This window comes from Lingula anatina, chromosome 5 (assembly GCF_051362555.1).
Source record: "Lingula anatina isolate TDL-2025a chromosome 5, LinAna3.0, whole genome shotgun sequence".
Taxonomy (NCBI): Eukaryota; Metazoa; Brachiopoda; class Lingulata; order Lingulida; family Lingulidae; genus Lingula; species Lingula anatina.
Window position 1 is genome coordinate 5,964,419 of NC_141771.1, and position 20,967 is coordinate 5,985,385.

Below are 20,967 nucleotides of genomic sequence, written 5' to 3' on the forward strand. Positions count from 1 at the left end.
CGCATCGGGAATATTCTTCTCGAGATTGACAGTCAGTGGGTACTTTATGTTACACCATGCATCAACAAATAGGTGGATAGATAAATAATAAATGATAATATATTGATATAAAGAAATTCAAAGTTATGAGGTAGTTTCGCTAATGTGCATCCACTCATTCATGAATCGATCTATATAGCTGTTATCTATACCCGCGATAGATATACTTTATAAGAAATTATTATACCCGCTTTTTAATTCATATATATATATATATATATATATATATATATATATATATATATATATATATAATGATTTGAATCAATAAAGGGGCATATTTCAGATGCCTGATGATTATCAGCTGGTGACTGGGTCTAAACACTGGAAACGGAAAATGCGCACGGTTTTTAAGTGTTTAGATGCCAATTGTGACGGCTACCTGACAAGAGACGACTATGAGACCACTGGTAGACGGGCTGCCGGGTACTTAGGTCTAAATGGTAACTTGATCAGTTTGTTAATCGACTAATATTTAACTTCACCCTTTGTTAACAGAACAATGCATCGTATGGGATAAATTTTAGCATCTAATACATGGTAGAAAATAATAAATTTAAATTCAACTACAGTATATCTGCAATTGAGTAGTAGTAGTTAAGTAAATGTTTTTGATAAGTTAGGAGTAGGCATACGTGTTATAATTGGTTAATACATACGCATTCAAATGACGCTAATATTGTCAATTTCATGTACCCAGGTAGATGCATAGGTTACAATGAATAAACTTTAAATGCATTAACCAGGCGAGGTTAACTTTTTAAGGGGGCGAGTCACATTGAAACCATGCTTTAAACAATACTGCACGTATGGCCAGGTGATATTTTAAAAGATAAACAGTGCATCATATAACTTTTTTCCTTTAATAGGTGATCAGTGTGAGGATGTCGTAAAGCAGTTCCTTTATGCCTGGGATCATCTTGACAAGGACATAGCTGACAAAGTAGCAGAAGAGGAGTATGTGCACATTTTATTCACAATCGTAAACCAAGACTCATTCCGGCGAGATTTGTATCCAACGCGCTTAGCCACGAATTTCAACTTAGTAGACACGGATGGCAACGGTCTTATCTCCAAAGAAGAACATGCAGCTTTTTACAAGGGCATGCGCATTTCTGCTGAGGAGGCGAACAGAGCTTTCTACTTGATGGACAGCAATGGAGATGGCTTCATATCGCTTGAAGATTGTGCGCAAGTGTATCTGGAGTTTGTTTTTACTGAGGATCCAAATAATAAATACAATGAGATCCTCGGTCCCCTTGTTGACTAAGGATTGAGGTTAACTGGGAAAGCAGCTTGGGCCAGATACATTTACATGTACAATATAACGCTCTTGGCTGCGATAGTTGACGACTACGGCTAGTCTACAGCAAAAGTTTCTGTTACTTATCACCGGAGATACAATGTTTCCTCACAAGTCTCAGCTGTGCACCAATTAACACACTCTGTTTATGTAATGCTGTCATGTAAAACATTTATGAAATATTTCAGAACCAGACGCTACTGCATGACGATAAGTTGGGAAAGCGACCACCGTTAGGATCGATATACCAGAGTCATAAAATGTTACTTATCCCGTTTTAATATGTGCAGTAAAAGTCGTTCTTAACTATTTAAAATTCGACGGATTGTATTATGTGAGGCGATCGTGAATATTATGTACAGCGACCGAAAATGTTTCACTGTGGCCAGCGACTATTAACCCTGACGCAATTAAAACCTATGTATTTGCAACCCTTACTCCTGGTGCTTTTAGAATATTTTAAAATAATTATTTGTATCGCCCAAGGATGACATCTCTCATGATGGTGTTCTTGAGTTTTCCAATAATTCCATTTTACAATACACTGATAAAAATGAAACAAATGAAAGCAGTTGAAATATAATATAATATAATATAATATAATATAATATAATATAATATAATATAATATAATATAGCATTCAGAGTCTACGTCCATGATAACAGTCATACAAGTTACTAATTGCCTGTAAAACATAATCTTTAGAATACCCTCCTAATATCTTAACAGAATTTCTTATTTGAAACGGTGGCAATAAAATGTAATCTTTTAACATACGCAATGCTAATTCCTGAAGACTGAACATTTCAAGCTTAAGATGTAATGGTGTTGTGTTTATTAAAGTAGTAAATGAACTAGAAAATCATTCACAGGGCCAGTGCAGGCAATAATCACCATCCTTTTCATTTATTAATTATTTATCAAACTATAGGTCATATGTGTGTGTGTGTGTGTGTGTGTGTGTGTGTTTTAGATAATACAAAGTTAACCGTCAACCAAGCGAACATTACATGCAGTCAGGCTGCATTCATGTATCATTTAACATACGGAGAGAGAGGTCTCTCCGAAAAAGGGTCCTATATATATTCATATACGTGTGTGTGTGTGTGTGTGTGTGTGATTAATGCACGCCGTTTGTGCCATTGCTAATTGTACTATATTGGAGTGGGTGGAAGTAAGTTTAATATGGGAAAGATTGCGCAGGTTGCCCGAGTCCCGACTGACTGTTAAATATGAATGAGAAGCCAGAGAGGCGCGACAGGGCAGTTAGAGATACAAGCAAACAACGTTTGTACAATGCCACATTTTACTGATAAAATAGGTATAAATACACACACTGGACAAAAGAAGGGTCACCCCCTAACTTAGAGTAATAAAAGTAGGCAGATCTTGGGTACTTATTATGCCTGGTCTACTTATAATGTGACTAATGAGTATAAAACCGCTAAACCATTGAATTGTATTGTTGGTCTTGTACATGTACAGCAAATGTTATTCCTGTCTTCCTCCAATATGGCAAGATACAGGCAATTATCTAACGGTTATAGGTGCAAGTTATTAACCTGAAGAGGCGGAATATAAGCAATGTCAGAATATCGATACAATTGAATTGTTCAGTCAGAACCGTGCAGAGGGTCTGGTCTCGGTATAGAAACACTGGATCAAGAGACAAATTGCCTCTGATGGGTCGTCCAAGAAAAAATACTGGCCGTGAAGACCGACGACTAATTTTGATGTCCAGGTTGTCAAAGTTCGACACTGCTTATCAGTTGACAACACAGTGGAACAATTTCACACATAAGAATGTGTCTGTGAAAATTGCTAGGCGTCGGTTACATACTCAGAGAGTGTACAGCAGGGTAACAAGACTGAAACCTCTTATATCGTTACAAAACAGGCAACGTAGAGTAAACTAGGGTCAACAGGATCTGGAACTGGACAGTTCATGACAATTGGTCCTATATATTTTTCTGATGAGTGTCGCTTTGGTCTGACCTCTGATGACAGACGGGTATTATGCTGGCAAACTGCTGGTAAAGCATTTGAACCACGTGCACTGAATTTTCGAACCCGGAGCAGCATATTCATCATGGTGTGGGGCTGCATCAGCATCCATGGCTTGCGCGAATTGATAGTGGTTAATGGAAACATGAATCACTAGAAATATATCGATGTTTTGGAGTCAGGCTTGCTACCATCTTTTACTAACATGTTTGGTGACAGGAATTATCCATTTGTTAACCAGGATGACAACGCTCCTTGTCACAGGCCCAGAGCAGTTGATGATTGGTTTGACCAACAGGACATTCGCAGGGTGATGTGGCCTGCATAGAGTCCGGATGCAAACATAATAGAAAATGTGTGGAATGATATGTCAAAACTTTTTACAAATGCCCGTCTAACCAGCAGAGAAACTCTGTTATATTCAGTTTTTCATGCTTGGGCCAGCATAAGCCCTGAACGCATCAGACAATTATATGAAACCTTGCTTCGTAGACTGGCACCTATTATTAGATCACGTGGCTATGCCACTAAGTACTAATTTTGGACTCGAAACTGCATATTTTGATAGAATGTATATTTTGTTCTCATTTTGTGATTTTTTGTGAAATTTGATGTTAATAAAATGATACCAGGAGCATATCATTCCACAGTCATTTATCTCCCCCATAGTATTGGCTCAGTAGGGGTGACACTTCTTTTGTCCAGTGTGTGTAGTACTGTGGTTCCCCACCAAAATCTTAGCATTTGTTCCTTGGCAAATTTCTGAACTATGCTGAAAATTTCATCAAACCCGTCCCTACATTTTTGCAGAATGTTGCTAATCAACAGGCAATTACGCCCCTTGGCGGAGGTACACATGTAATCATTTAATCAGCCAGTGAACCGAATACTTCGTTGTATATGTTACTTGGGTCTTCGGTAAAAAAGAATTCGGCTATTGCATGCCCAAATTCGTCTATTGTTATAAAACCATCGTTGTTGTTGTCTATCAGGTGGAATGCTTTTTGCGACGCCTCGGCGGAGATGCCTAAGCTATAGAAAAAAACTTTGTACTCCTCACTGGAAATGAGACCATCGCCATTTATGTCAATGAGAGTAAAAGACATTGATACCACCGTTGAGAAAAACTTCTCCCGGAGGTGTTTTTGGTTACACGACACTCGAACCAGTTCCACGTATTCTTCCTCCGATACCTTGGAAGCATTTTTTGTAATATATTCCCATTGTCCGATGCGCTGATTTAGAACATGCTCTGCTCTCTCAACTGAAAAACGAGCTGGGGGATTTCATACATGTATTTATATTGATATCCACTCATATATAATGCATGTAACTCAGTAGTTATCTTAAAATCAACGCTACGTTGGTCATATTTTTATGACAAGAGTTTGTTAAAAAATAAACTGACTTTAAAATGAGAGACAGAAAAGAACCCACCAATATTAAACCTTTTCTTTGCAAGGTACAAGGTACAAACATGTACATAAATCTGTTTTAGTTTATAAAATAATATAGCTAAAATTGAATTTGCAACATACTTTGCAATATACTTTCCCTTATTTTTATCATTCAACAATTGGGAACAATTTAACCTACCATCAAGGTCCAAATACTCGGCACAGCGTCTTGCACTTAATATATAATCTTCTTTTGTGATGTAGCCGTCACCGTTTACATCAAAACACTTGAAATATGTGCGTAATTTCCGCTTCCAGTGTTCAGATCCAGTCAACGGCGGGTAGTCCATTGGAGCCTGAAAGTTGTTCAAATACCAGTACATGTGTACAGGGAAATCGGATAAAGAAAATATATCGGACATAGAAATAATGCTTGATATATTTAATTAAAAAAGAATCGTATATCGGCGGATGTAACGCAAATAATAGCAATATATTCAAACGAATAGTTGTACAATAAAAAAAACAGAAACACTTGGTATATCGATGGCCTCCTGCCGAAACCGAATGGACAGGAACAATAATTTTATATCACAAATATATATTGGAGTATTACCTGTTTGTTTTTAGCATTCCCCAGTTCAAACCTTCTTTGAAGTGATATTTACATGTATGTTTACCAAAGCACATCAGCACACATACGTATATCTGTAACATGAACTCTTTCATTCGCGCTCCTTTTTATTACCTTTTTAAACCGTATCGGTTGGTGTTTTAGTCCTCGGACAGGCAAACTAAGTGGAGAGAATTTTGGAACGGATTCATGTTGCAAAACATCTTGGTAGTTGACGTAATTCATGTTGCAAAACCTCTTGGAAGTTGACGTTATCCTTGTTAACCCTTGATACATCGGTTGCATAATTCTTATCAGCCCCCTACTAGCCTGAAAAACTTTAGACATGGTGACCTCCGTAGAGATCGATATACCTGTATCCGAGGCAGAAATGCTCTTTGCTTTAAACATCTTTTAGCACTCATATAAAAAGGTTGACCTATATTTAAACATTACCCCGGTGCACGTGTTATATAACGTGATGCAATTATGCATTGGTTATAAGTTCGGTTAGTGGAAAATGCAATTGGCTCTATGAACAAACCTTCAGGCTGTTAATGTTTTGTTGTATTAACGGAATTGACCACATTCAGAGTAATAAATACAGTATATATCCACACACTAAGAGGAGCTGGTTTTTCAGAATAATCAAACATGAGAAGTATTCCTGTATTGGATCTTATTGTATTTTAAAATCACCATAATTTTTTTTTGAGTAAGAAGTAAAGTAAGGCGATTCATTTTCTGTTCTCTGTTATGTGCAATTCATTCTTAAAAAAACAGCGACCAATTTTATCAGATCGGAAAACATAATCTACCGGTAGTTTTATATACTTGACATATCAACTGTCTTCAGGCTTTGTTAAAAAATGATAGATGTAAAGTGGGGTGAGCAGTTCAGTGGGCGCCTTTAAATATAGTATAAATTGGCAATCATGTCACGTTTTCAGCTCAAAGATGCCAGTAAAACATTGACATGTGCTTTAATATTGAAATTTGATTGTCCGGGTAAATTACCTTTTGCATAAAAATCCTGTATAGTTTAGAATTAGCCATTGGTTTGACAACAGCTTATTGCTTGTCATTATCATAAAATCTGCGTCGTCAATTACACATCTTTTCTCTTCAATTTACAGTATTTAAAATGATACTCAGGCGGGAAAGGTCATTGATCTCTTTCCTTTATCAACTACGCAACAGATCAAACTTGAATTGAGTCAATACCTTACCCAGTATGGCGTCATGCATGTTATGCTGCCCTTTCATCAAAACAAGCTATCTGCTCGGTGGGATTACCATCAAGAAATAATATTTTCAAAAGTCAAATCGCCGCTATTGTTTTACCTAATCATACATTTTGTTTTTTATGCCCCCCCCCCCTCTTTAGCCTTGTTTATCAAGACTGCACATACATCCGTACAGTAATTGGGGCAACTCCACAGTCGACATTTGGAATGGCAAAGATAACTCAGAACTAAAACGGCCAATCAGTGAACCGCTTTGGCTCTCATCGTGCCCTGTAACGTCGCAGGTTAAGTCAAACGTAAACTCAGTGTGAAACAAAATGAAAATAACAGCATCTGAAATCATCTTACCAGGAAAGTTCCGGGCTGGCTTAAAAAAAAAAGCGTAGTAATTAAACTAGAAAATCATTCAGAGGGCCAATGCAGACCTTTACCAAGGCAAGTCAATAATCACCATCATTTTCATTTATTAATTGTTTATTAAACCATATATATATATATATATATATATATATATATATATATATATATATATATATATATATATATATATATGTTTGAGATAATACAATGTACACCGTCGACCAAGCGAAATCTAACATGCACTCAGGCCGCATCTATGTATCATTTAACATTCAAAGAGAAAGGTCTTTCCGAACAAGGGTCCTATATATTTATATATGTTTGTGTGTGTATGTGTGTGTTTGTGTGTGTTCGATTAATGCATGCCGTTTGGGCCATTGCTATTTCTACTATATCGCAGTGGGTATAAGTATAATATGGGAAAGATTGCGCAGGTTACCTGAATTAAATATGAATGAGAAGCCAAAGAGGCACGACGGGGCAGTTAGAGTATCATACCCCAGAACAAATTTTGAAGGACGACCGCGGGCTCATCATGCCGTGTTCTCACTGATACTCCGAAATGCGATCTGACACACACCTTAAAAATGGGTAGTGTGGTCCGATATACCGGTTAATTCAGGATCCTTAAGTACCGAGTCTGGTAGATGGGTAGGCCTGGAGACGATGCAAGCAAACGATGTTTGTGCAATGCCGCATTTTACTGATAAAATAGGTATAAATATAATATTCTGGTTCCCCACCAAAGCCTTAGCACTTGCTCCTTGGCAAATTTCTGAACTATGCTGAAAATTTCATCAAACCCGTCCCTACATTTTTGCAAAATGTTGCTAATCAACAGGCATTTAGGCTCCTTGGCGGAGGTACACATGTAATCACTTAATCAGCCAGTGCACCGAATACTTCGTTGTATATGTTACTTGGGTCTTCGGTAAAAAAGAATTCGGCTATTGCATGCCCAAATTCGTCTACTGTTATAAAACCATCGTTGTTGTTGTCTATCAGGTGGAATGCTTTTTGCGACGCCTCGGCGGAGAGGCCTAAGCTATAGAAATAAGCTTTGTACTCCTCACTGGAAATGAGACCATCGCCATTTATGTCAGTGACAGTAAAAGACATTGATACCACAGCCAAAAAAAACTCCTCCCGAAAGTGTTTTTGGTTACACAACACTTGAACCATTTCCACGTATTCTTCCTCCGATACCTTGGAAGCATTTTTCGTCATATATTCCCATTGCCTGATGCGCTGATTTAGAACATGCTCTGTTCTCTCATCTGAAAAACGAGCATGGTGATTTCATACATGTATTTATATTGATATCCACTCATATATAATGCATGTAACTCAGTAGTTATCTTAAAATCAACGCTACGTTGGTCCTTTTCATGACAAGTGTATGTTAAAAATACATTGATTTAAAAATGAGACAGAGAGAGAGAAAGAACATACCGATATAAAACTTTTTCCTTGCAAGATACAAGGTGCAAACATGTACATAAATATGTTTTAGTTCATAAAATAAAGTAGTTAAAATTGAATTTGCAACATACTTTGCAATATACTTTCCCTTATTTTTATTATTCAACAATCGGTACCAAATTAGCCTACCATCAAGGTCCAAATACTCGGCACAGCGTCTTGCACTTAATATATAATCTTCTTTTGTGATGTAGCCGTCACCGTTTACATCAAAACACTTGAAATATGTGCGTACTTTCCGCTTCCAGAGATCAGATCCAGTCAACGGCGGGTAGTCCATTGGAGCCTGAAAGTTGTTCAAATACCAGTTCATGTGTACATGGAAATCGGATATAGAAAATATATCGGACATAGAAATAATGCTTGATATATTCAATTAAAAAAGAATCGTATATCGGCGGATGTAACGCAAATAATCGCAATATATTCAAACGAATAGTTGTACAATAAAAAACAGAAACACGCGGTATATCGATGGCCTCCTGCCGAAACCAAATGGACAGGAACAACAATTTTTGATCAGAAATATATTTTGGAGTATTACCTGCTTGTTTTTAGCATTCCCCAGTTCAAACCTTCTTTGAAGTGATATTTATGTTTACCACAGTACGTTAGCACACATATGTATATCTGATACCTGAACTATTTCATTTGCGCTCCTTTTTATTACCTTTTTAAACTGTATCGGTTGGTGTTTTAGTCCTCGGACAGGCAAACTAAGTGGAGAGAATTTTGTAACGGATTCATGTTGCAAAACCTTCTCCACTCTCTTGGTAGTTGACGTAATCCTTGTTAACCCTTGACCCCTCGGTTGCATAATTCTTATCAAACCTTTACTAGCCTGGAAAACTTTAGTCATTTTGACCGCCGTAGAGATCAATATTCCTGTGTCCGTGGCAGAGATGCTATTTCCTTTTAACGTCTTTTAGCACTCATAAAAAGGTCGACCTATATTTAAACAGGGTGCACGTGTTATATAGCGTGATACTAGTATGCATTGGTTATTAGTTCGGTTAGTGGAAAATGCAATTGACTCTATGAACAAACCTTCTGCTAATGTTTTATTGTATTAAGAAAACTGACCACTTTCAGAGTAGTGATAACAGTATGTGCCCACACACTAAGATAAGCTGGTTGTTCAGAATAATCAAAGAGAAGTACACTGTACCCCTTGGATCTTATTGTATTTTAAAATCACCATTTTTTTACTGAGTAAGAAGTAAAGTTAGGTGATACCTTTTTTGTTCTCTGTTATGTGCAATTCATGATTAAAAAACAGCGGCAAATTATGTCAGATGGTAAAATATAATGTGCCGGTAGTGTTATATACTTGACAACTCAACCGTCTTCACTATTTATTGAAAAAAAGATACAAGTGGGGTGAGCAGTTCAGTGAGCGCCTTTAAATATAATATAAATTAGCAATCATGTCACGTTTTCAGCACAAAGATGCCAGTACAACATTGACATGTGCATTAATATTTACAATTGATTGTCCGGGCAAATTTCCTTTGCATAAAAATCTGGTATAGTTTAGAATTAGCCATTGGTTTGACAACAGCTTTTTGCTTGTCATTATCATAAAATCTGCGCCTTCAATTAAACTTCTTTTCTCTCCAATTTAAAGTCTTTAAATGATACTCAGGGGGGAAAGGTCAATAGATCAAGCTTGAATTGAGTCAGTATCTTACCCAGTATGGCGTCATGCATGTCATGCTGCCCTTTTATCAAAACAAGCTATCTGCTCGTTGGGATGTTCATTTTTTCAAAAGTCAAATCGCCGCTATTATTTTACCTAATCATACATTTTGTTTTTTGTGTCCTCCTCTTTGGCCTTGTTTATCAAGACTGTACATACATCCTTACAGAACCTGGGGCAACTCCACATTTGACATTTGGAATGGCAAAGATTACTTACAACTAAAACGGACAATTAGTGAACCGCTTTGGCTCTCATCGTGCTCTGTAAGGACGCAGGTGAAGTCAAACGTAAACTCAGTGTGAAACAGAATGAAAATAACAGCATCTGAAATCAGCTTACCAGAAAAATACAGGGCTTGCTTATAAAAAAAGCGTAGTAAATAAACTAGAAAACCATTCAGAGGGCCAATGCAGACCTTTACCAAGGCAAGTCAATAATCACCATCGTTTTCATTTATTAATTATTTATTAAACCATATATTTGAGATAATACAATGTACACCGTCGACCAAGCGAAATCTAACATGCAGTCAGGCCCCATTCATGTATCATTTAACATACGGAGAGAAAGGTCTTTCCGAAAAGCAGTTATATATACCGTACTAGGATTAAGAATGTGTACATTTACCCCGTGGACCATTTGAAGATTACACTGCGATTAATGCGGTGGAAAATACAATAGAGAGAGTGTATAATGATAGGGTCGCTAAACGATTGTTGACGACATATAGTTACTAGCCTAATCCCCTGGTCGCCTGGGTAGCCACGCCCCCTTAGAGTACTTATGTAAACAAACGGTCTCCCGTAGCGAACTATCCTTTTGTTCAACAGCTTCGCGAGTGCAGCTGATTATGTATGTAATGACACTATAGGTAACTGCGTATAAATTTGTGCTAGCCGTTATTAGATTCATTCTGCTGTGTCGGATGTTGTGGGTCAGCCCACTGGTTCGTTGACTTATGTTTTTCTGAAGATTGGTGGTGCAGATTTTGAGTGCTTAATTATTTACCCTCCTTCTAACAAGAGAAAGGTGAAGGGAGATAAAAAGAGAGAGTGTCAAATGAAACGGGTAATGAGTAATACATTACATTAAATAAATCGAATCGCGGTGGAAGAAACGATAGACTGTTTTGCATCAAGGTATGCCATTATAATCCGACATGGCCCATAACATGATCCATAACATGACTCATTGTTGTATGCCTTATATTTGTGCCGACTTATATTTTACTCCCTTTCATTTCGTGAAACTATTTCCTTGAATAAAGTTTTGCCTGTATAAATTAACTTTGTGACATGAAGTAATTAATAAAACGCACCTGTTGAAAAGGGGGCTTTTCGTAACTAATAAAGGTTCACTATTTAGAAACATATCGTCGCCGTTCGTCGCCGCTACCTTCAGGAAAGCGTACCCTCCGCGTGGATCACCGGCATTTTTGATTATCTGACAAATTAGGGCAATTTTAGTTTTAGCTAATAATTCTGAATTTACTAGTATTTTGGACTAAATTCGATGTCAGATTCATAGCAAGGACGGAGAGCCGCCAGAGTAACTGTTTAATTTTCTAAACTAATCAAACTAGAACGCGTGGCGATAAAATGTGTCGCTAGATCTTGTAAACACTCAGCGAAATGCACCTAGTGACTATATTCAATGTGCCGTCACTTAATTGCTTTCTCGATTTCATTAATTGACGATAGTAATTGCAGATAACAAGGAAGAGGAAATGCTGAAGACAAAACAAAGTCGGGTCTTTGTGTGACTTTCTCCCTAAACACTTTTTATGTTGCTGTCAAAGAAAAGATAGCGATTATTTAAACCACTGCTGCTGCTTTTGCAGGTAGACTTCCTCGTTTAACATTTAAATGCTCCCCTGACCCAGCAGACCCAACTTGATGCATGTACGTCTTGGTAGCTATAGTACAGATCTTGGTTCAAGTAATGAAAGGTTTAAGCACAAAACGATAATTTGAGGCTATTTTTTCATTCAAGACAAAATAAAGCATCTATGGTGTGTGACAATAGGGACTTTACAAAGCTTAATTTGTCCTTAAATATATATTCCAGTAGCATAGGCGAGCGACGTAATTGTAACCTCAACTTGAGGTATCCTCGATGAAAGCGGAGTACAAAAATTAACTTTTTTAAATATCGATTACAACATGCTGTACAATGATATTGAGACTAAAGGGTTTAATGGACTTCTTTGCCTTAAAAGCAATTCATTTCAAAATTAAAAGATAAAGTTTTTTTCGTGGAGCGCGGGTACACAGTTTACGTCAGGTGATTCGTTAAAGTCGAGGAGTGTTTCACTATCAAATGTGTAAATCATATATGTCATAAAAAACTATAAGAAAGTTTTTTGTTACGATCTGCAACATTTGTTCATTTATATAGCAGGGCGAAGTTAAAGCCAGAGGTAAATAGAACCTAATACCGTAATCCTCCTCGTCCATTTATTTAAATCGTATCAAAACGTTTGATACACATTGTTCATTAAATTCATAATTTTTGCGATTTATTAAAACCATATTGGTACATAAAAGTTTAAGATTAGCATAAGTTAAGCAACAACCAGTATGAAGAACAACACCCTTTTTAAATGAGGCAAGACACCCTCTTCACACTGATTATAACCTTGAGAAAGACATTATGCAACTTAAGGCAAAGGAGTTATGCAAAGTTCTTTCAACTCGTGTGTGAATACAACACATTCTTTGTCACTTTTACAAGACAATGGAGGCCAGCAAGTAGAGTAATTACAATATACAATAAAAAGGACATTAGTATAGAAAGCTTACTTCGGGTCAGCCCTTTGCTTGTTCGAATGAAAGAGATAGATATCGCGCCGCGACTCCCTTTATTAAACCTTCGTGTGTTTGTGTAAAAGTGTGAAAGACAGGCAACGGTCTTTAGTCGCTGTTGATATTGTTCGCGATTAATACTGAAGTATAACTCCTTCGCCTGCATGTAAACGTGTTACTTTTCCTCATGTTCTCTATATTTCTTTTAGGTGGTTGAGACAATGGGATGAGATCGATAAAATTAAAGGTTAATCTAAACAATTAGATGCGATTTTTGTGAAATGACTTATTAAGTGATGTGCATGTACCTAGCATGTTTAAATTCTTGAATTTCTAATTTTTTTAATCTTTCATACACGGCCTCATATATGTATTACTCTCAGGCCTTCGATATTATTGTGTTACACGGGACTCCTGGAAACCTGAAGCACAGGTCTTGTTATCCTTCATGCAGTTTTATGGCTGGGATGAACACTGCGAAGTAGAAACAGGCTTTACTTAGCTTTACTTGATGCACGACAGTTTAAACAAAACCAGTCTGCAAGGCTTGCTTTGATTTGGCGTTAACCTTACACTGGTTTTAAAAGAACAAATATAAATATGTTCGATGGATTAAATGCCGGCTTCGTTATATTTTAACTAAATGCGTTCGTTTGCACAGTTACACAGATAATATTTTTACGTTGTCTGTCGTTCAGCACGCATTATAGGCGACGGTAAATAGTGACGGTGATCATTCCAAGCTCAATCTTGGCAAGTATCGTTTACAAAATAGATCATGTTGAATAAACTTAATTACGCTTTAATAAATAATCAACACACGGTTCGGTTATTGTCACTTGAAAGCTTTCGATCAAAGACGTTCAATGAAATCACAAATCATTTGACGATTAAAAATGGACATGTTCAAGGGGCAGTTTTTGTTTCAGCTAAAAGGACTTCAAGTTCAGGTAGAGGGTTCAGTTACGTGTTTCATCGGATGATAGCATCACGCCCTAGGTCTAAGCGAGTTGAATAGAAGCTTTTTATCCAAACATCCTATTCCTAACTACTGAGTTAGGGCAAAGGTCTAGTAACATGCACTGTGCAATTACTATTAATGGATCAGATGCATACTTGATTGTTTTTCCTCTGGTGTCGCACGTATGCATCCTTTCTTGAGTGATCTAAAACAAGTCGCTACCATGTTTCTCACTGTAGCAAAATATGTTCGACATGGCGTTTCTGAACGGCAGCCGGAGACACAGTAATTGTATAGGCATGCTTTAAGCTTGTTCGAGAGATAATAACAGTCGGGTTTAACAATAGATAGCGAGCTATAGTAAGACCCCCTCCTCTTTAACTGATGATTTACACTTTTAATTGACCGTACTTTCGTATATTGTATGATCATACAGCCAGACTTCCCCCTGTTGCACGTTGTAGTTGGATTGTCATTGCGCCTATGTCAATGCACCTCATTTAATTTCAATATTATAATATAAGCATAATATAAGTAATATGTTATTTCCTTATTCCTCTTTCATTATCATTCATGTTTTATAAATACTTGAACGCTTGAATGCAGATATTTCAAATTAAAACGTAAGTACATAAATAATTTATACATTTATAAATTAATGCAATAGGAATTTTTTTAGAAAGATTGATGCTGACGCTCATGCATTTCAACCAAACAAACAATAATTAGTTCAATTTTTGACTGCGGAAATTTCATATAGGATGAAATTACTGATAACAAATTTAACTAGCAGTTTGTTAGCAACACTAAAAACCAGCTCCGCGTGCCAAACTTGTGAACAAAAGGACAGTTCGCTTCGCGTGGCACACCTTAGCATGGGTTTAGCCTCTTCAAGCTATAATCCTTTCGCCGCAACAAACAATAGGGACCTTCTGGCTGATGTATCCTGCTGTTAATTACACCTAGTTACAGCGGATTGTCACGCTCGCGCTGGGCCACAGAAACCGGCGTCATGGGGTTCACTCGTCTTAAGTATTGTGTTATTCCACCTCAGCTATTGTGTTTGTGCGTTCGAATTTTGAAGGGATTTATACGGCCCTCCATTGTTTGTCCGCCCCCTTCTATTCACAAGATAGGGATTAAAACATTTCGAACGTTGTTACACCGGTGTACAACGGAAACAAAATTATTCCGACCACTGTATATATATATATATATATATATATATATATATATATATATATATATATATATATATATATATATATATATATATTTGAGTATGTGTGTCTGTGGTTGATGAATGCACGCCGTTTGTGCCATTGCTACTTTTACTATATTGTAGTGGTTGGAAGTAAGTATAATATGGGAAAGATTGCGCAGGTTACCTGAATTAAATATGAATGAGAAGCCAGAAAGGCACGACAGGGCAGTTAGAGACGATGCAAGCAAACGGCGTTTGTGCAAGCCGCATTTTACTGATAAAATAGGTATAAATAGCACTCTGGTTCCCCACCAAAATCTTAGTATTTGTTCCTTGGCAAATATCTGAACTATGTTAAAAATTTCATCAAACTCGTCCCTACATTTTGCGTAATGTTTATAATCGACAGGCAAATTAGGCTCCTTGGCGGTTGTAATAACTTAATCAGCCAGTGAACCGTATACTTCGTTGTAAATGTTATTTGGGTCCTCGGTAAAAAAGAACTCAGCCATTGCATGCCCCAATTCGTCTTTGGTGATAAAGCCATCGTTGTTGTTGTCGATCAGGTTGAATGTTTTATGCGAATCCTCGGCGGAGAGGCATAAGCTATAGAAAAAAGCTTTGTACTCCTCTCTGGAAATGAGACCATCGCTATTTAAGTCAACGACAGCAAAAGCCCTGGACACCGCAGTCGAGAAAAGCTCCTCCCGGAAGTGTTTTTGGTTACACAACCCTTGAACCAATTCCACGTATTCTTCCTCCGATACCTTAGAAGCATTTTTCGTAATATATTCCCATTGCCTCAAGCGCTGATTTAGAATCTGCTCTGCTCTCTCATCTGAAAAACGAGCATTGTGTTCCATACATTTATTTATATTAATATCCACTCATATATAATGCATGTAACTCAGAATTTATCTTAAAATCAACGCTACGTTGGTTGTCTTTTAGTGTTTGTAAAAATTAAATTGATCTAAAATGAGAGGCAGAGAAAGAACATACATATATTAACTTTTTTTCATGCAAGGTACAATAATTAAGTACATTAATCTGTTTTAGTTCATAAAATAATATGGCTAAAATTGAATTTGCAACAGAAATGTTATTTTACTTATTTTGATTATTCAACAATTTGAAACAAATTAGCCTACCGCCAAGGTCCAAATACTCTGCACAACGTTTCGCACTTATCACGTAATCTTCTTTTGTGATGTAGCCGTCACTGTTGACATCAAAACACCTGAAATATGTACGTAATTTCCGCTTCCAGTGTTCAGATCCAGTCAACGGCGGGTAGTCCATTGGAGCCTGAAAGTTGTTCAAATACCAGTTCATGTGTACATGGAAAACGGATAAAGAAAACAAAAAATAAAGTTTATTATATTACTTAAAAAAGAACCATACATTGGAGGATAGAACACAAATAGTTGCAATATATTCAAGCAAATAGTTGCACATAAAAAAGTAACACATGGTATATCCTGCCGAAACCAAGTGAAGAGGAACAACGATTGTTGATCACAAATATATATATTGGAGTATTGCCTGTTTGTTTTAAGTATCCCCAGTTCAAACCTTGTTTGAAGAGATATTTATGTTTACCAAAGTACCTCAGCGCACATACAGATCCATTCGCTCTCTTTTTAATTACCCTTTTCAACTGTATCTGTTGGTGTTTTAGTCCTCAGACAGGAAAACTAAGTGGAGAAAATTTTAGAACGAATTCATGTTGCAAAACCTTCCCCAACCGCCTGGTAGCCGGCATAACCCTTGCTAGCTCTTGACACATCAGTTGCATAATTCTTATCAACCCCCTACTCACCTGGAAAACCTGAGCCATGTTGTCCGCCGTAGAGATCGCTATACCTGTATCCGTGGCAAAAATGTTCTTTCGTTTAAACGTCTTTCAGCGCTTAAATAAAGATCGACCTATATTCATGCATTACCAGGGTGCACGTGTTATATAACGTGATACAATTATCATAAGTTATCAGTTCGGTTACTGTAAAAATGCAATTGCCCTTGTGAATAAAACTTCAGACTGCTAAATTTTTTTAAAGAAAATTAACCACTTTCAGAGTAGTGAATACAGTATGTGCCCACACACTTAGATAAGCTGGTTGTTCAGAATAATCAAACAAAAGAACCTTCTTGTTTTATTTTTTAAAGCTAACCTGAAGGTTTGTGTTGCGTAAATAGTAAAGCAAGGTTATCCATTTTCTGTTCTCTGTTATGTGCAATTCATGCTAAAAACAGCGGCCAATTTTATCAGATCGGAAAACATAATGTACCGGTTGTGTTATGTACTTGACACATCAACTGTCTTCAGGCTTTGTTAAAAAAAAGATAGATGTAAAGTGGGGTGAGCAGTTCAGTGGGCACCTTTAAATATAGTATAAATTGGCAATCATGTCACGTTTTCAGCTCAAAGATGCAAGCACAACATTGACATGTGCTTTAATATTTAAATATGTTTAATGAGTTGGTTAAAATCTGTGATATTTTGAGATACCTCTATCATTTTAAGTGGGAGAAGAACATTTTACTTTTTATTCACGTTTCAGAAAAGTTCAATGGATCAATCACTCTCCTATATAGTGAATAAAATAATATTACATACAAGTATGGCCCCCAGGTGCATTGTCCAAAAGGTGTTTGTCTGTTGATACCCTGAATTGGGCCAACTTACAGTGACCCATCTCCACCGTGTCCATTTTTGAGATTGTTTTGACGTGTTCAAACTAGGGCTCGTTAGTTTTGCCGCTGGTCTAGCTAATTTGCTTATTACAGTATTTTAAAACAGCATTGATATATATATATATATATATATATATATATATATATATATATATATATATATATATTCCGTTCAGTTTTAAGAAATAATACATCTCAATGAAACATCTCAGCACTCTCAACAAATATTATCACAATACAAATTAAATCAAGAACTTCAAAAATTTAAAAATAATGCAATCGAAATAAAAGCCAAAGCGAGAAGGGACACTAATCAGTAGTGTTCTTATAATATTTTTTATTTTTCTCTTGAAGCTGCATATATCATAGGTGCCGTAAACATTAAAGGACATGGGCCTTTTTGCTTAAATCGGATCAAAAGATTATAAAAATGCAATCACAACTTCTTCCCCCATATGTTATAGAACCCTTTTGTTTCTTTTCACTTTAGGATAATCTGTCCACTTTTAAAAATTATGTTTAATCTGAGCAAATGACATATTGTATATCCACCAATATCAACTCGGCTAAAACATAATTTGTCAAGGATTCAGCAGGCAAGCCCCTACATACACTGTATCATCAACATATCGTCAAACTATCCTTCATCACCGAAGATGACTGACTGAGTTGATCGAACCGGAGGCGTGTCTCAGACAGGCTGTGAGACTGGGTTCCCATCCCTAGATCGATCTAACAGGATTGGCCCATCTTGGTACAGAGTTTATAAATATTGATGATGGAAGGTATAAACCAAACTTCAGTCTCTTAATTGGCATGTCTTCTCTAACTTCTTTTAATCACATCATAAAATTAAAGAAATACAAAAATTTATAACTAAAGAAAACAAAATAAAAGCCATAGTGTTGTAGCATCCTTTAAATGACTTTTTTCTTTTGAAGCAAAATGTATCATTGACGAAAAATCGATCTATTTTAGTTGAATTTGTTACCTTGATCTCTATTTTCCAATGGGAATTGCTAGTTCCTACAATGGTTCTTAAAACCAAATTGTGTAATTTATCCATGCCGACCGTCTATTTGGTTTTTTTTTTTCTAACATTTAGATTTCATATAAATAACTTTGATATATACATGTCAAATATGTACAATCCAATATACCTCGTACTTTACAGCAATTATTTTAACAATTATTTTCATTGGAACAAAACTATACGATTTAAAGCAATGTGCATTGAAAGGTTTATAAATCTGCCACAGTGACTCCGACATTGGAACGAACCATTCCAAATTCTTGACAAATATTGTAATAAGGCTACACCCATTAGATTATCTTCATGGTCGTATAGTAGATATGACATTACTGGTTGAACTTGTTGACATTCAAAAGGCATGCATTATTTAAGTCAGTATCTAATCAGCCAGTAGTCCGAATATTACGTTGTATTTGTTCTTTGGGTCTTCAGTAAAGAAGAACTCGGCTAAACCATGGGCAATCTCGTCAATGGTTATAAATCCACTTTTGTCTATGTCCAACAGGTCAAATATTTTCTTCGACTCTTCTTCAGGGATGTTAACGCTATAAGCCGAAGCCTTGTGTTCATCTCTTGAGATCAGACCATCGCTATCAAGGTCCAAAGCAGTAAAATGCATGGACACATGTAAGGGGAAAACCTCGTGTCGGTAGCTTATCTGATTAAACACCATTGGGGCCGATTTAAGATATTCTTCCTCTGATATCTTGGAAGCACCCTCTTTCATTTTTGAAGTTGAATCCCACATAGCAATACGCTGATTCAACATATGCTCTGCTCTCTCATCTGAAAAAAGCGAGAAGAGATTTTTAAATTGATATATTTTTCTATCCAACTGTAACTATCGTTTAATCCACATTCTGCCAGTCAAAGTTCTATAAAATAAAGCTGTATTTGAGGATTTTGATGTGTTATTTATTTATTTAAACAGTAAAAAGATATAAACACCTGTATTGTATAACATCTTTGCTTGTTGCAACAAGTGATTGTTACATTTATCTCGTGATGATATTTTCCCCATGAAAACATATTGCAAAATGCAAACCTGCAACAGATGCATGTTTCCCTATTTCACAAGTCATAATTTACCAGTTAGTTCAAACCAGTTAGCCTACCGTTAAGGTTCATGTAGTCGGCGATGCGTTTTGCACTTATCACGAAGTCTTCTTTTGTAATGTAGCCGTCACCGTTTACATCAAAACACCTGAAAAATGTGCGCATCTTCCGTCTCCAGTGTTCAGTTCCAGTGACCGGCGGGTACTCCACTGGAGCCTGGAAAGTGTTCAAGTATGTTGGGAATTGGATTTTGAAAGTAGAAATGTCTAAGTCTCTGCAATTGAAGATTAGTGCATAGTACATAGTACATGTATATAGGAACTGTTCGGTACGATCCTTCTCACCTTTCTAAACTGTATCACATGTTTTTTTAGTCCCCGGGTAGGTAAGATGAGCGGAGAGAATTTTGGAACCAACCCATGTTGCACAACCTTTCTCCACCTCTGGGTAGATGACATAAGACTTGTTAACGCTTGACATGGGTGTACCTGTATGATTCTTAGTAATCCTCTACTAGCATTGAAAATCTTAAACATGTTGACCACAATTAAAATTAATATTTCCGAGTCAGAAAAATGTGTCTTCCCGCTTTGAAGTGTGCAATAAAAGACGTTCTTTACTATCAACATGTCGACAGATTGTATATTGTAAGATGAACGTGAGTATTATGTACAAAGACCGATAGTGTTACAATGAGGCCAGACACGATGGATTCATTGATTAACGAAAATGACTAACCCAAACGTAATTAAAACGTATTTGCAACCATTCTTGTAATGGTAAGTGGAAAAATTACAATTGACCCTTAGGGCAGTTGAATTTTTCCTACGAAAATCGACCACATAAAACAATTTATAAATAAAAGCAAACGCATTAGTTAAGCAAGGTGATCCATTTTCTGTTCTCTGTTATGTGCAATTCATGCTTTAAAAACAGCGACCAATTTTGTCAGATCGGAAAACATAATGTACCGGTATTGTTATGTACTTGACACATCAACTGTCTTCAGGCTTTGTTAAAAATGATAGATGTAAAGTGGGGTGAGCAGTTCAGTGGGCGCCTTT

General features: G+C 36.6%; 5 protein-coding genes across 5 annotated transcripts; 1 reads left to right on the forward strand and 4 right to left on the reverse strand.

Annotated features, from left to right (window-relative positions):
• Nucleotides 1-325: 325 nt before the first annotated feature.
• Nucleotides 326-1,309, forward strand: LOC106168193 (luciferin-binding protein-like). The gene is made up of 2 exons (XM_013547162.2): nt 326-482; nt 909-1,309. Exons 1-2 carry the CDS (start codon nt 326-328, stop codon nt 1,307-1,309), a joined length of 558 nt encoding a protein of 185 aa, XP_013402616.2.
• Nucleotides 1,310-4,213: 2,904 nt separating this feature from the next.
• LOC106168201 (sarcoplasmic calcium-binding protein-like) lies at nt 4,214-5,603 on the reverse strand. The gene is made up of 3 exons (XM_013547175.2): nt 5,493-5,603; nt 4,944-5,100; nt 4,214-4,611 (listed from the first exon to the last, which is right to left on the reverse strand). Exons 1-3 carry the CDS (start codon nt 5,601-5,603, stop codon nt 4,214-4,216), a joined length of 666 nt encoding a protein of 221 aa, XP_013402629.2.
• A 2,240-nt stretch (nt 5,604-7,843) lies between these two features.
• LOC106168222 (sarcoplasmic calcium-binding protein-like) lies at nt 7,844-9,305 on the reverse strand. The gene is made up of 3 exons (XM_013547197.2): nt 9,117-9,305; nt 8,576-8,732; nt 7,844-8,241 (listed from the first exon to the last, which is right to left on the reverse strand). The coding sequence occupies exons 1-3, from the start codon at nt 9,303-9,305 to the stop codon at nt 7,844-7,846; spliced, it is 744 nt and encodes a 247-aa protein (XP_013402651.2).
• Nucleotides 9,306-15,193: 5,888 nt separating this feature from the next.
• LOC106168330 (luciferin-binding protein) lies at nt 15,194-17,274 on the reverse strand. The gene is made up of 3 exons (XM_013547361.2): nt 16,940-17,274; nt 16,269-16,425; nt 15,194-15,955 (listed from the first exon to the last, which is right to left on the reverse strand). The coding sequence occupies exons 1-3, from the start codon at nt 16,955-16,957 to the stop codon at nt 15,558-15,560; spliced, it is 573 nt and encodes a 190-aa protein (XP_013402815.2). The 5' UTR covers nt 16,958-17,274; the 3' UTR covers nt 15,194-15,557.
• Nucleotides 17,275-18,141: 867 nt separating this feature from the next.
• On the reverse strand, nt 18,142-20,528 carry LOC106168139 (luciferin-binding protein). The gene is made up of 3 exons (XM_013547098.2): nt 20,248-20,528; nt 19,963-20,119; nt 18,142-19,633 (listed from the first exon to the last, which is right to left on the reverse strand). The coding sequence occupies exons 1-3, from the start codon at nt 20,437-20,439 to the stop codon at nt 19,227-19,229; spliced, it is 756 nt and encodes a 251-aa protein (XP_013402552.2). The 5' UTR covers nt 20,440-20,528; the 3' UTR covers nt 18,142-19,226.
• Nucleotides 20,529-20,967: the final 439 nt, after the last annotated feature.

Coding starts and splice junctions, on each gene's coding strand:
- LOC106168193 (XM_013547162.2), top strand. CDS start 326: ATGCCTGATGATTATCAGCTGGTGACTGGGTCTAAACACTGGAAACGG. Junction 483..908: donor CGGGTACTTAGGTCTAAATG/GTAACTTGATCA, acceptor TTCCTTTAATAG/GTGATCAGTGTGAGGATGTC.
- LOC106168201 (XM_013547175.2), bottom strand. CDS start 5,603: ATGAATTACGTCAACTACCAAGATGTTTTGCAACATGAATCCGTTCCA. Junction 5,101..5,492: donor AACCGATACGGTTTAAAAAG/GTAATAAAAAGG, acceptor AACAACTTTCAG/GCTCCAATGGACTACCCGCC. Junction 4,612..4,943: donor CGAGTATTTGGACCTTGATG/GTAGGTTAAATT, acceptor CTCGTTTTTCAG/TTGAGAGAGCAGAGCATGTT.
- LOC106168222 (XM_013547197.2), bottom strand. CDS start 9,305: ATGACTAAAGTTTTCCAGGCTAGTAAAGGTTTGATAAGAATTATGCAA. Junction 8,733..9,116: donor AACCGATACAGTTTAAAAAG/GTAATAAAAAGG, acceptor AACAACTTTCAG/GCTCCAATGGACTACCCGCC. Junction 8,242..8,575: donor CGAGTATTTGGACCTTGATG/GTAGGCTAATTT, acceptor CTCGTTTTTCAG/ATGAGAGAACAGAGCATGTT.
- LOC106168330 (XM_013547361.2), bottom strand. Junction 15,956..16,268: donor AGAGTATTTGGACCTTGGCG/GTAGGCTAATTT, acceptor CTCGTTTTTCAG/ATGAGAGAGCAGAGCAGATT.
- LOC106168139 (XM_013547098.2), bottom strand. CDS start 20,439: ATGTTTAAGATTTTCAATGCTAGTAGAGGATTACTAAGAATCATACAG. Junction 20,120..20,247: donor ATGTGATACAGTTTAGAAAG/GTGAGAAGGATC, acceptor AACACTTTCCAG/GCTCCAGTGGAGTACCCGCC. Junction 19,634..19,962: donor CGACTACATGAACCTTAACG/GTAGGCTAACTG, acceptor CGCTTTTTTCAG/ATGAGAGAGCAGAGCATATG.